Source organism: Betta splendens, chromosome 9, assembly GCF_900634795.4.
Source record: "Betta splendens chromosome 9, fBetSpl5.4, whole genome shotgun sequence".
NCBI classification, from domain to species: Eukaryota; Metazoa; Chordata; class Actinopteri; order Anabantiformes; family Osphronemidae; genus Betta; species Betta splendens.
In genome coordinates, this window is record NC_040889.2 from 990,067 (window position 1) to 1,005,246 (window position 15,180).

Below are 15,180 nucleotides of genomic sequence, written 5' to 3' on the forward strand. Positions count from 1 at the left end.
ATCAATCTGTTCCCAAATGAAGCAATGTGTGTTCTCCTGTGCTTTCCAGAAACGTTACGGAGGAAGGAAAGTAACAAAATCAATCATTCTATTTCCTATTCAAAACAATGAATGTGTTCTACAAAAACAAAGACACAGCAGTTTGGATTAGGACATGCAGGTGAATCTTGCGAAACTGTGCACAAGATCATTTGACATCCAGATGGTTCAAACCAGCACACATTTAACAAACACTACATCATTAGGTTCTTTTCCAGCCACTGTTGATGTTTTCCCCTGACACGAATGTGCAACTTCTCTCCAGTACCAGGAAAGGCATCCACTCAGACTCCTTGACATACCTTCTTGGAACTGAGGCAGGAGAAGGTGTGTGTGTCACTAATATTCTGCTACATTGGTTAATTAAATAAGGAATGAAGGAGGGATTCTGGATTCTGAACCTGCGTCATTAAAAATGTTGAACGGATACTTGTTTCGACATGTGATGTACAGTCTGATCCTCATTTGTTCTGTCTGTTAGGTCTGACTTGACTGGTAGCAAAACCCCGTGCAAACGAGTCTAAAGGACAATTATTTTTTCACAGCTAATAAAGCGAGAATGCCTTGTGTTCCGCGGGGAAATCCTGAAAGTACTTAAGTGATGAAAAGGTCGTGAGGGGAAATGTATCAAAGATGCTGCCGAACATGTGACCATGTGACCTGTCTTTTCTGGGAAGGCGTCCAGATGTTAGTACTGATAAGAACCATGACGGAACCATGAAGGTTTGGCGGTTTTTTTGGTCTGGTGGAGAAATTTATCCAAACGACAGTTGTTTTCTAATTATGAGCTTGGCCTCGTATTACTTACATTGCTTTTATTTTATTACTTCATATGTTGTAATATTTATTAACCAGCATTTCATAGCGTTCTCAGTAGCATCACGTGACCTGCAGCGTTATTATGACTTTGTTATTATAACAAAACACCTTTTATTATACATCACGTCGTGGGTGTTTCCGTGTAACGTAATGAAAATATTAGTCACACGTTTTCTGTTTCATCTTACTACATCTGTGAACAGTGTTCTATACGGGGCACACAATAATGTACAGTAACAGCACCTTGATGTCCAAATTTGTCTACCGGCACTCGAGCTCCGCCCACGCGTATTTAAAACCCACAATGTCACCCGACGCACAGTTACACACTGGAGAACTTGATCTTGACAAAGACGCTTGGATTCGTGTTAAGGAGAGAAAAAAAAAGCTTCCAACAAAAGAGTCCAAGATCCTGAGAAGGTAAGAGTGATCCTCAGTGACTTTATCTACACGTACTGTTCCTGGAAAGTGATAGTTTAGGAGCTAGTTTTGCAGAATGGGTTGAAGTTGCGCTTAAGTTGGAGATTTTGAAGTCTTTGTTTAGTGCAGAAGTGTAATTGTTGTTAAGTTGAGATGTTCTACAGGAAGAAACGCTGCGATTCTGCAAGTTTAGATGAAAGCGAGGAGTGTAAATGAATGAAAGCGGTTAATTGGTTCTTTTCTACATCTGCTTTTCCAAAGGCTTCATCTCCAGTCTCCGGTCTCTGACCCATCACCCAGCTGGGGCCGTGTCGCTTTTTCCTCCAACCGTCCATTTTCTCCCCACGCTCGGGGTTTAAAGTTCGCCCACTCTGTGGCGTCACCCCTCCTTTCCAAAGAGGGCGCAAAGTTGGCCCGGAGATGCGGTCCCTTCTGCCGCTCACTCTCTATTGCATCAGCCTGGTTTCCCTCCGGCAGCCGCTGGTTTTGGCGCAGGAGGAGTCTCCCGACGAGCACAGGTAGGAGACGGCGCTACTCGACACGCAGCCGCGCACTGACGCACGGGCGGCTTCTTTCTGCTGCTTTCAATTAATGCTGTAGCGCCAACCTGTACCTGCCTGGATGGCGCAAAAACAGGAATGTTCATGATCACGACTTATTTGTATAATTTAGTCATTAGATGGTAATAAAGAATGCACTGAGCGAATATCTAAATAGTGTATTAGCCGGTATTTAAGCATTTTGTGTAGTGCGCAAAAGTCATTACCGCCAATTCGACACGCTTTTTCACCACTATAGTTGAATTACTCATACGTTTAATTTGATCACGTGTGACACTGTTTGAACTTTTCATTTTTACCACCCACTCACTTATAGCACGAGCCCCACGGGATATTCCCGTTATTCTCAGCCTCAAACCCGGGTGTGTGAGAAATCACGCCGCGGTTACTGCGTAAAAGTGAGGGCGCTTTGTTCCTGCGTGCACGTAGTTGATACTGTAGACTGCGAGGTCAAAGGCTCCCCTCATACAATAAAACACATTCTCTCTCTGCGAGATAAGTCCTGCAGGAAAGTAGATCAGCTGTGGAATACGTGACGGCGTGCAATGCCGCTTCCTATCAGAAGGAAGTCTGCTTTAGGTTTAAATACTTTATTAAAGTATTTATCCTTGGGCTTCTCATCAGTGACTGTTTTTGTGTTTTATTGTTACTGTAATAGTAGTAAAGTTGGTTAAAGTTTAAGTCTTCAACGCGCTAAGTCCTATCATACCGAATCATTCAGTATCACAATTTATACAATTTATTCAATTACTTTTTGACAAATTCTTCTTCTCGTCTTTTTCATCCATCCCTTAGTCCCTCGTGACAAGAGCTAGGTGGAACTTTACTAGAGGTTTTGTGTGGTTTAATCCCCCCGTGATGGAAAATTGTAATTTCCAAGGCGCGTGAACTCGTCTGGCTCCAAGAGAGCGCGCTGCCAGAAATACCAGCTTGAGCTACTGTAAATGCTCTCCTTAGGAACCGACTGGCACCTGCTTCAGGCGGATCCTTTAATGTTAGGCAGCGGTGGAACGCGCACGGGGCGCGCGAGCTGCCGTTTGAGCCAAGGTAGATGGGCCTCGTGCCAAGCGGTGCAACGCACGACCGGCGTTACACGCTTAGAGAGCGAAGGAAGGAAGATAAGTCAGCGTAGAACGCCCTCTTCTGGTGAATGTGGGCTCCACAGCTCACAAGACTCAACCAGGGAGAGGGTCAGGAAGTGGGACACGCTCGGCCCTGGAACAGTGAGTGGGAAAAAAGTCATGAGACAGAAAAGTCACTAGATTTGTTTTCTTATTTGTGGAGAGATTGAGGAAAAGGGGGCTAATTATCTAAAACTGATAGTGTAACAGTAGAAGATCACAAGATCAGGTGGGCTTCTATGTGTGTGTGTGTGTGTGTGTGTGTGCGCGCGCGTGTGTGTGCGTGCGTGTGTGTGTGTGTGTGTGTGTGTGTGTGTGTGTGTGTGTGTGTGCGTGCGTGTGTGTGTGTGTGTGTGTGTGTGTGTGTGCGTATCTGTGTGTGTGTGTGTGTATCTGTGTGTGTGTGTGTGTGTATCTGTGTGTGTGTGTGTGTGTGTGTGTGTGTGTGTGTGTGTGTGTGTGTGTGTGTGTATCTGTGTGTGTGTGTGTGTATCTGTGTGTGTGTGTGCTCCAACCACTAACACCTGCTGTTGAAACCTAATCGAAGCGACGGAAAGCCCGGCTCATGTGTCCGTGCACCTGCCTGCCGCTGTAATCCTCCATCATTCTCATTAGTATGTTTTCCCGTTTCTGAACTGATGGAGCAGCGGAGTGGGACGTATGAACCAGAACCCTCAGTATTGTCCTCACCTCGTAGTTGTACGCACCTGAAAAAGACTATTATTATTTTCATCATTATATCGTGGCATCACAGAAATTGCCTTAATTCAAATCTTGTGCCTGAAACACGTTGATTGCTGTTTAGAAGCACATTCTCTATTAACAAAGCGAGGAACCTTACTCCGTCCTGATTGACAAGCCTCAACCTCTCGCATTAATACAGTATCTGGCTTTCATAAGAACAGCAAATTCTTAACTCTGTCCAGCACAGATCGTTCTATTACCATCACAAGCTGAGAGGATGATAATAATAGACATAATTATATTCTATTTTATGGCTCACATGCTGTGTGGGGCTCACTCATCCTCTCCCTGCTCCGTGATTGTGTCCATCTTGTCCCTTCACGCCACGTAAGGCCACATGAAAATGACACAAAATGCCCGACAGCAGTTCCCAACAAGGAGAAATTGCACATTCTCCAAAATAAACCTGCACAAGACAAACTCTTCATTTTCATATGACATAACATCTTGGATTCTTTGGACGAAAATGATTGGTTCTCTACAGCCAAACAACTTAAATATGGCTTTAGCAGTGGAACACTTTTACAGCACCGCTCAGATGTGCGAAGCTTTGGGACTTGACGACATGTGAAGCTGAATTGCGGTAGGGTTTTGTTAGGCTGAGCTGCTGTGCTCCTGGCGCCGCTGGGACCTGGGAGCGATGACATGGCCAATCAGAGTGCACAGGTGTAAGCAGAACATTTACCCTGGCATAGAAAGGGACTGACTGACAGCCTCCTGTTGCTGTTGGCTGTCTGCAGATGGAGGAGGCTCTGGGTTTGTTGCCTTGATTTGATATCTTTCCTCAGATATGTTTAGACCTTGTTGAGGAACAACCAGTACGTGGCTGTCTCAACAAATTCATGTGTGCAGGATTATTGAATCCAACATTGACCTTGCTGTAACGCTAATCACTAGCGTCTCTCTAGTTAGCTCTCCTAGCCTTAGTTAGCCTTTTGACCGCTCAGACATATGCGCGACGTAAACTCCACCGGCTTCATTCGGACCAAACGGTGAAAAAAGCAAGTGGACAAAGAATTCTTCTGTGGATTAATGGCTAAGTCCTAAATTCCATCCGCCACATCTATGAAGTGCTCCACATCGAGAGCAACAAGGCTGTGGAGCCGTATAACCTTTATACAATATAATGAGACATGAACCATGTCCACTTGAGATTCAGGCCAGCTCAAAAAACACTAAGGAGGCGCCTCTCAAATCACAGCCCAATTGTTTAGGAACACTGTACTTTATCTACTCACACCATGAGAATGTGGTTTGCCTAAGAATATGTACTACAGTAAATATGCCCATGAAGTTAAGTACACCCTGCTGGGATAATTATGAAAATAGATCATCATAGTTCAGAACCGGTTGTCTCATGAGCAATAAATCACCACCTCTTTTAATTCTGTCCACATCTTTGTTCTAACATTATTCTAAAGGGTTCGGAGAGAATGGTTCATCCTCAGAAGAAGCAGAATTAGAGAGGGTGCACCCCTTTTAGCGTTAGGAGGGACTAGCTCTCAGTAGCTCCAGGGATGATGGGTCAGGGTAGGCTTGAGTCATAGTATATAGGGTTACTAAGCAGCTGCAGTTGCATGATCGGAGTTAGTTTCATATCCTAATCACACTGTAATGCATACAATCCCTAAAAATCATTTTAAATCAAGTGGAATTGTTTGTTTAAAGCTGCAAGGTGTTAAAGCCAAGTAACCAGCGTGGCTTTCAAAGCCCTCTCATCGTGGCGATCTCCTCTTCCTATTGGTTTTGTGGGATTTGGCCGTTAACAGCCAAATTAGACCATGTCACGAGATCAAATGTGACAAATTAGGCCAGGTTTTGGAGGAGGCTCAAGGTTAGAACTGGCTAACCGGTTTGAATAATTATGGACACTTGGTACCTATTGTTTAATTTGTCCAGGAGTACAAGCACCACAGTTACTGGATATTCCAGTAAATGAGCCTGTAAATTATATTTATTAGCAGAATGTTACATAATTATACAGCAACTTGGTGTGAGGCTACCAGAGCTGCCTTATGCCCCATGTGAATAGCTTTCTTATGCAGTCATAAGTAATTTCCACTCTGCAGACAAGGTGGGTGTAACTTGGTGATGTGTCATAATTACCCACCCTCATCATGTGGCACACCGAGCCGATGCTGGAAATAGTGCTTGTCTCCGATGTGGCCTGGCATTAAGCAAGTTTATTCAGCCACTTTCTCTTGGAACGGCAAAGGAAACCTGACGGCAGGCTGAGAAACCTGTGCTACGAGGAGCTGTCTGCTGGGATGTGTTACATTTCAACCAGACGCCATAATAACACGACTTGGTAATTCACACCTAAAGTACTTAAGCTCTGACATTCGCTGCACCAACACAATTAAATCAAGCCAAAGCTGCAACTGGTCAAAGAACGTTTTCCACTGACTCATAGAAGCAAACATGGTCCAAATCGAGAAACTCTGAGTAACATTTAGCTTTTTCAGTCCACCCAGACCGAGTCGGTTGTGCCATATAAACACGGTGGAGACAGTTCAGCGAGGAGCCGCAAGGTCAAGTTGTTGGAAGCCACTGTCTTGGTCAAACAATGAACAGATGGCGAGTTGTGTTTGCCGAACAGCTCGAACCTGCCGGTCGACTGCTTTGCCAGTCGCGTTCATCCCACTGTAATTTGACAATTTTTAGCAACAGACAAGGCAAGGATAAAGTGTGTGCTCAACAGATTTACTTAACATTAAAGCAAGGCAAGTCTCCACTGTTTGTCTCCTCTAGAGCCACTCAGCCACTGGTGGCAGGGTTAAATCTCCCATAGCTACGGTTTGCTAATGTTTGCGCTACGCTCAAATGGATGTTTGCGCGGACGAGAGCTTGTTTGTCAGAGCTGAATGCATTTCTGCTACTAGGAAATCCGCATCCAAACTCAGCAACTATGGGATCAAAGTTTGTACCAACGTTCATGTTAACCTGAGGAATCCCTATTGACTTTAATAGTTAGTGAGTATCTTGCCTTTGTGTTTCCTGGGTATAATAGTATATTGGATTTCGGGTGCCATGACAGTGTCCTATTTTGTCCAGACAACTGCTTTCTCCATTTTTTGCTGCTGATCCTTCTCTTAAAGAGCGTCATTTAAATCTTGATTTTCAACCGTATTTTGTGTTTTCTCCTTAGGCTGGACTTCATTAACCAGAGGGAGGACAATGCCCTGGTTTCATCTGAGACCACCTTCCTCTCCTCATTGTCCAGGCTGCGCTCACAACGCTTCACCGCCCACCTCAGACATCTGGCATGGGCACGGCTTGCTCTACAATCCCAGCTCAAGCAGCGTTCAAGGGTTTCTCGCCACAAGGGGAGGACTCTGCCGAGCCTGGAATGGGCCCTGCCCACGGAAGGCACACAGGTCCAGCAGAGATTGTCAAGGGTTCGTCGCCATGCCGCCTTGCGAGGGGGTCACTACCAGCACAATCCCCAGCTGATGAGAGTCGGGTGCGTCCTGGGAACCTGCCAAGTGCAGAACCTCAGCCACCGGCTCTACCAGCTCATTGGCCAGACGGGCAGGGAGGACTCGTCCCCCATTAACCCCAGAAGCCCTCACAGTTTTGGATGAGTTCATGTGACCTCCAGTTACCCACAGCAAGCCTATCTATATCTCCCCTTATTTATGTTTTAATGTATTACTGCTATTGTTTGCATTCGAGTTTGAAGTAGAGTACTCCTAAAGTACATTCTGTTATATCTCTTTGTACTAGTCCTAAACGACTGAATTTGGTGCCTCGCTACTTTTTTGGGGATGAGTGATGAATTTGAGGATTCAAATTCAAGCTTATGACTGACTGCAATCCTTTTGAAAAGTTTTCACACCACCCCTAAGAAGATTTTCTTTGTTTGAAGGACGCTGAGACTCTCCCAACTAAACCCTCAAAAGAAACCAAGAGGCTGCCGGTTTAACATCCTAATCCTGTTAACGTCAGAATGAAGACTTGTCTTCAACACTATCTGTAGGTCTGGTTATCCCACGGCTCATTGATCAAACACTTAAACCCCTAATGTGGATTTCAATCTGCACTCGGAGCTGGAGAACCTGTCAAAACCAATCTAGTCTCAAAGACCTTGTAAACGACCCGATGAACCCGTTTACCTCATTTCCGCGTGCCCCGTCTTTTTGTGAACTTTGCAACTCACGTATCTTTTCACCGTGGCATGTGCAACCTTAGTGTCAAGGCTGATATCACTGGAATGGGACGCAAATTTTTAGTCAAGAGTTTGTCAGCTGCGCAGGCCAAAAAAACATGTGGGTTACACCCAAAAGTCTAAAAGCTGAGTCAGCAGCAAACCGCACAAAGTCATAAAAAAGTTAAGGGCTGGTACTCAGCACTTTGGAGAGAGTCTGACTGTGCAAACCATCAGTTTCCATGTGGCCTTACAGTGACTGGTTGGCTGGTGCAGTAGGAGTCAAAGTGAACCTTGGAACCGCGGATCAGTACTGTTGTGCCACGGCTAAAATATTAGCCCTTTCACATGTTTCATAAGTTTCCTGTGCTCCTGAGGTGACAGCACGTTATTAAACCTGGCTTAGCGATTTTAGTCATATGTGCCTTAGCAGCAGGAGGGAGCCCCTCGGCTGATTCTCCATTGGGCTGTACTCAAAACAGGCAAATAGGAAAGGCGCGTTGATCTTTATTTCACATGGAAATGTGGAGGGGATCATGAAACCATGAAAGGTCAACTGTTCCCTGCGTCTCCTCTAGTTAACACTGCACAACAGTGGTTAAATTTTTTTAATTTTAAAAAAATCGAAGGATTTCTTTTCTCTATTTACATCTAACATTGACGGAGGTGGGCGGGTCACAGACTGAAGTCGTCAAGCGTGCTTTAATGTATAATCTGATTTTACCAGAAAATCACACACACACACACACACACACACACACACACACACACACACACACACACACACACACACACACACACACACACACACACACACACACACACACACACACACCTTCCCCAGCTCCTAACCCCAACCATCACAACTAAAGGCAGACGTCCAACCTTTGCTCTAATCCGAACCAAACCTCAATTCTAACCTCAGCCCTGAAATCACATCTTGACCCTCAAAAAGGCCTTTAAATTTGTGGGGCCCGGCCAAAGGGCCCCACAAGTGACCATAGGGCCATGCAGATTATTCATTATATTTTCCACTTCCACATGTTTAAACTCAACAAATACCTGACAATACTTGACAAACTGAAAGGCTTCATATGTGATTCATATTATACAATAACGTGACTATTTACTGTCTGTTGACCTCTCCTTTCACGCTTCTGGCTCTAAACATGGGGACCTGGAGCCCACGGTAGTTCCTAAGTAGTTCCGCAAAGAGTAGTTCCCGAGGCTCACGTCTAATCTGTTTAAGGAATGAGGTGGAATATTGCCCCTTTTCTCTGCTGTAATGGAGCTAATTGATGTCTTGTGACAGATCATTAAAAGGCTTTTCGAAACACTGAAAGACCCTGGTGGATCTGTCTGCTCTGTACAAATGTGTGTGTAAGCAGGCTGAAGAATGTGCTTTCAGAATTCTTATCTCTCGTGTTTGATCTGTGCTCTGGACCATTGTGCACCCTGTATTGTTTTTTTTATTGTGTGGTGTGTTTCGTGGCATCAGGCGCTGCGTCATGCGAAGTACGACCGATACCTCCCCCTAAGAAATAGTCAGAGCCTCTTTATGCCTCTGTATCACAGTCAAGCTAGAGTTAGAACAGCAGAAAGGCTTTGCGTTTGCTTTGCAGAGCAGCTTTGTTTTGTTTGTTTTTGAAAGTCACATGATTTTCTTTGGAGGGGAGGGGGGTCATAGGAAAAGCACTTTAAAACGCAAGCGCGTGTATCGAATTGTTTGTCGCAACTTGAATTGTTCGCTCCTTGCAACAAACTTGTGAAAGCCTCCTTTACTTTGCATCAGAGATTTTCCGGGAATGTGAAAATCTTGTGAATATATATACATATATATGTACAGTATATATCTATATATATAAATATAGAGCAAACTATTTAAAGAAAGTTATGTATTAAGTAAAATTCTGTATGTATGTGTATTTAAGTTATCTGTGTATGTTATTATATCTGTATGTCACCAAAGACTATTTATCTTTTCCAATGCTCATTAAATGTGACGTTAAGATAGAAAAGGACTTGTTATCTGTTACTGTTTGATAGATATGCTTCACTGTGTAAAATAAAAAATCTATACCGCAGACCAATGGATTGCAGACTGTGATTTTTACGTGTGTGTGTGTGTGTGACAGAATGTATTAAAATCTCAAAATGCATCTATGTATATTACATCTAACAGTTTCTCACCCTGCTCTACGTCACTGTGGCCCTGATCCAACAACCATGACCTGTAGGAGTCAATCATTAGCCGCCGACGCTAGCTGAATGAACCATACGATCATAGTGAGATCTGACAGCAGGTCGCATGACTGCGTGTGAGTTAATGACTGACAGGGTGTTTGGTTGACGCAATGACAGCCACTGAGGGTGGCGAAGGAGCCAGAGTGCACAATAGGAAGTGGAAGAATTCAAGGATTGATGTGTGCTCCATTTGCATTGCATTTTAATTTTTTGCAGAGTAACCCAAAAGCAAATTCACTTTGAGGGGCAAAACTGCTTTGGAAGCAGAAATTGGGCCCAAAATGCTCCACTAACTAACATTTTCCACCCAGTTTTCCACCTAGAGCACATTAGCACATGTCACAGCTGCAAAGTGGGAAAATGAGAAGAGAGAACTTTGACCACTTCATAGTAGGAATGAACAAGCAGATGTATATGTGTTTTTCAGTATGGTGTACTTCATACTTACTTATTTAGTATAATTTGTAAAGTACAAATTGAGTGCCAGTCAATACCAGTGAGTGTCTGTCAGAGGTGTTTTTTACTTTTTTCCTCACTCACCACGAGGAAACTCCCCCAACTGGTTTTCTTAATTTCACCTGTGCTTGTGTCTGTGCCTGACCTCATGATGTCCCCTTCTCTATTTTCTATTAGCTCATGGTTCCGTTCCCCTCAGTCTATCTGGAGCTGGTTCATTCACACATCACGTGACAAAAGTCTAGACACCATAATAAAAATATATCTCCTTCCAATGAATGACGGGTACTAAAAAGTCCACTAGGTCACCAAGTGGAAAATGGATTTATCACAAAGGCTTTATCTTCCCTAGTGATTAATGTGATTCTTACACATTAATCACTAGGGAAGATAGAATATGTGATCCTCCTGCACCTTAAGCTCCATTCTACATCCACCTCTACAACTAAAACAGATTTGGTTTATGCAGCGGCCTATTATTGCCTAAATCCCACAGCTTGACATTGTTTTCAAGCCTATGAATCCAAACAAAACCTATTTTTCCTGTCCTTGCTGCTTTTGTCCAAGGTGTGTGTGCTGGACAATTAGCTGACCTATGACCTTTTGCTTTCATGGCTGCTACAGTAGTTCCTGACTCCAGAAGGCCTAGATCTCTGTTCCCCTAAATTTCAGCTTCTTTAGGTCTTTTTTATTTTGTCAATTTACTTTCCTATATGCAAGTCTAACTCTTTAATAATTTATTTTAATTTTTTTTAATTTTTCACAACACTTTAAAACAGCAGGATTATCTGAAATTTGGGGTTAATCGATTTGCATGATCTACTGGAGTTTTCCATCCTGGAATTTTTGGACATACCTGCACAAAAAGTGCTACACTACATTCCTTCTTGTTGATACAACCCCCATGTTATCACTACGATCCTACGTTCACTGTGTCAACAACAAATACCAAAACTTCCACCAGCACTAGTTATATGATCCTGCCTGCAGCTGATGTACTGCATGTCAGCCCACAGAAACTGTGTCATATGTTGTGCCAGTGACCCATCTCTCTGCCTTGAGGCTTATAGTTGAATCTTGGCATCGCAGATGCATCGCAGACAATGAGAGACTAGAAATCATGTAATTGTACTCTGGACCAGAACCATAACAAGCGTCCTCCAAGTCCATTTAACAGTAAAAGGCCCATTGTGTGCACCTTTTTGCAGCAACCCCTAACTGTGTGGAACCCGTCAAGAGGCCAAACCTGCCTCTGACCTCAAAGCGGTTCCACGCTAATTTAATTCACAGTAGAAAATTTCAAAATGCAACCCTGCAAAACCAGGGGGCTGTAAATCAGAGATCCGTCAGGCAGAAGTACTGCAGGAATACTTGCCTACAGAGGCAGCTTCGTGCACCTGCTCCCCGGTTCCAACACTGGCCGCTTTCTTTACTGTCATAACATTTACAGTTACAGGATGACTGAGTGTTACGTAACTGTGGCTCTCACACACATGCATGAACTGTACATATATGTTGCAAATCATTTTGCAAACAAACTTGGTAGAGTTAAACAAGATATCAGCTCCTCTAAATATGCCAACGAACAATTCTGATATGCCGCAGAAATGAAATGTGCAACAGCTGTCTGTAACATCTGTCTTAGCGTAGACACATGGGAGTCTCATCATTTTTTTTCCTGTTCTACAGTCATGTACTAAAACCTTGTCTGCTCCCAGAGATTTACTCTTAGACTCATTTTGATTTTGCCATTGCAAACTATTGAATATCTCCTCTTTGCAGGACATGGACTCATCAAGACACTGTAAACCCGTAAAATTAAGCTACTGTCTGATAATTTATTACAATAAAGTATCAAGATCAATCAAGACAATTTTGAATAAACTGTTTATTAACAGAGTTGTGGAAGTTACAGTCGTGAAGATTCTAATTACGTCAAAATACATGACTAACATTACTAACAGATATACTAATAACAAAAAAAATAGGTTTTTTTGAAGAAGTTGCAACTTCTTAGAGATCATACTTTCAACAAAACTCAGTTTTCATGGAAAAGTTCAGCAGCACATTTTGTATGCAGTGCTTTGGATTTGTGTTTGACGTCTGTGCAGTACAGCGTTTACAGTATTTACTCTTGACTTGCATTATTTGGGTCATGATGGAAGAACTACATTTGAATAAGGGAAAAGCTTTTTGTTGCCTTGAAGAGTCGTTGGCTTCTATCTGTTACAATTACACACTGACTACACGTCAGTACAAGTGAACCAACCGATCCCTCTCTGGGGAATTTCAAAAGTACTAGGGCTGCTCGGACCCAAACGCACGACCCAACAAACCAACACACTGAACAATTTCATTTTACTGACAAAGTACAAACACTGTGAAACAATGACGGCAAATGAAACTGCCAAGAAATAATAATTAGACAAGGCAGGAGACACACAGACCTGGTGACTTACCAACAAGATGGCGGGTGAAAGGTGTCTTCAAATACTAAAGCTATATAGACAAGCGTGGTTGGTGAACATGATTAGCAGGAAGCAGGAAACCAAAGAAAACACTTCCATCACCTGAGACGTTATCCCCTTAAGGGGGAAAGAGTTGGAGCCCATCCACTAATGGTTTCATCATATAATGGAAACACACATAATCTTCATCTACTTCTGATCAGTGTCTGGCTGCTAGATATCACGTTTGTTAGCAGCTCTGCATGTTCAAAGTACAGACTTCAGCCATTATGATCTTCAAAACCTTAACTTAGAAAAGTTGTTCAAAATATTGTTGTTGCTGCATCTTTTAGACCTGTCTGAACAAGTGGTTGATGAAAACTGCAGCTTGTTAGCTGGATAGATGTAGTTTGTAGTTTGATCTGTCAGCTGACAGCAGTTTGGACTATAGCAATCATGGAGGAATTTAAAATTGGTCTCAAGACTGTCATGCAGATGCAATAAATGTCCTCAACCGCAGTGAGGGAAGTATGAGTGTGACATCATTCTGGCTAGACTACTCCATTTTTCTGATGGGATGCAGTATGAGAAGCTCAGTAAATGCAAAGTACCCTGAAACCAGCCGTTCAATCATCCGCAGCCTCTAATTTTGTGTCAGTGGCGCATCATGACCCCACAGGAGTCTGGAGCTTTGGCACAAAGGCTAAAGGCGGGCAGTGAACTTTGTACAAAGTGGGAGAAACCAGAGGCGGGAACGTTTGTTTTTGTGTGTTGATTAAATGAGGAGGCGAGATGGTAATTGATAGTGGGCTTGTTGTGAACTTTAGACATTTTGTTTTTTTTGGCTTTCAGTCATTTTAATCAGTGTCATTTTAAACAGTGTACCGACCTGTTCTTAAAGGCACAGTACATCACAGAGATGATTCATGGCAATGAAATAAACATTTGTATATCTTACATTATAATGATGTTCAGCACAAAGAATCAGAGCAACAGAGGGAGTATTTCTGCAGTACTTTGCCTAGTTGATAAGATGGTAAAACGGTGAAACTTAGGTAAGGATTTAAAATGTGTGCTTAATTGAGGACATTATTTGCATTTAGAAACTCACAACACATTGAGGCGAGAGTTGTAAAATTCCTCACATCTAACTTTGACCTAAAAAGTCTCTTTCACATATGCAGGTCTGACTTTGTTCAAGCCGACATCACCTGATATAATAAAAATAATATTGTAATAAGTGTCATTAAGTCACTCACACCCAACCAGTCTGTTGCCTCCTCGCAGTTCCGGTTTACAGTCTGTACCCACCAGTATCTCAGGCAACAGTAACCAAAACAGCTGTTCCTCCATTTTATTTTTATATTATCAAGCGGCAGGAACCTTTTTGACCTCTGGCCTAGATGAATTCAGCTTTCTTCTTTCAGCCATCACGTCTTCTAGTTATCTAGTGTCAGGTGGTTTGGCTGAGACAGAGAGCGTAGCAGCGAGTTACTGCCTTTAGCTAGAACAGGTTACCAGACCTGAAGAGAAGAAAAAAGCTCAGTGCAATCTTTGACACAATGATCCTAATCCACAGAGAGTCTCCCACGCCCACAGAAACCACAAAGTGAACCCTTCAAACAAACACAAATGCTGATGAAGAGCGGGATGTGTGGCTGATGGTCATTTCTGAACAGCTTTGAATATGAATAAAGGGAGTCGTAATCCATGGAAAGACATTGTGGCAACTAGCCATCAGTAATACAGTATTTACTGCACCTCCAGCGCTGGATGCGTGGGTGGGTAACACACATTGGGATGGGCATTCCCAAGGTAATCTTAAAGTCAGTTTCTAGACATGACCCAACAATCACACGTCTGTCCTGTTAAACTCAGTCTTCCGGTTCTGGGAGTGACTCTGCGTAACGGCGTGCTGTCAATGTAGACATTGTGTAGGTTGGAATGTTGACACGGCCAGGGGGATAACAGCTCTCGGAGGTCGTTAACTTTATTGCGTAATGCTAAAGAAGGAAGCCGAGCTTGAATGTGGCGTGGAAAGGAAGGTTTGGTTTGGGTGCGTTTGATGTCTGGACATGTAAAACAAATAAACTATTAAAATTTGAAATCAGTTAAGAAGCTCAGGCCATTAGGAGCCATTGGGCTGCCCACTCAACTGTGGCATTTCTGTCCTCTACAGCTTT

General features: G+C 43.2%; 1 protein-coding gene across 1 annotated transcript; it reads left to right on the plus strand.

Moving 5' to 3' along the window:
- Nucleotides 1-854: 854 nt before the first annotated feature.
- adm2a (adrenomedullin 2a) lies at nt 855-9,934 on the plus strand. The gene is made up of 3 exons (XM_041072492.2): nt 855-1,278; nt 1,540-1,796; nt 6,852-9,934. Exons 2-3 carry the CDS (start codon nt 1,699-1,701, stop codon nt 7,285-7,287), a joined length of 534 nt encoding a protein of 177 aa, XP_040928426.1. The 5' UTR covers nt 855-1,278; nt 1,540-1,698; the 3' UTR covers nt 7,288-9,934.
- The last annotated feature ends 5,246 nt before the right edge of the window (nt 9,935-15,180 follow it).

Coding starts and splice junctions, on each gene's coding strand:
- adm2a (XM_041072492.2), top strand. CDS start 1,699: ATGCGGTCCCTTCTGCCGCTCACTCTCTATTGCATCAGCCTGGTTTCC. Junction 1,797..6,851: donor GAGTCTCCCGACGAGCACAG/GTAGGAGACGGC, acceptor TTTTCTCCTTAG/GCTGGACTTCATTAACCAGA.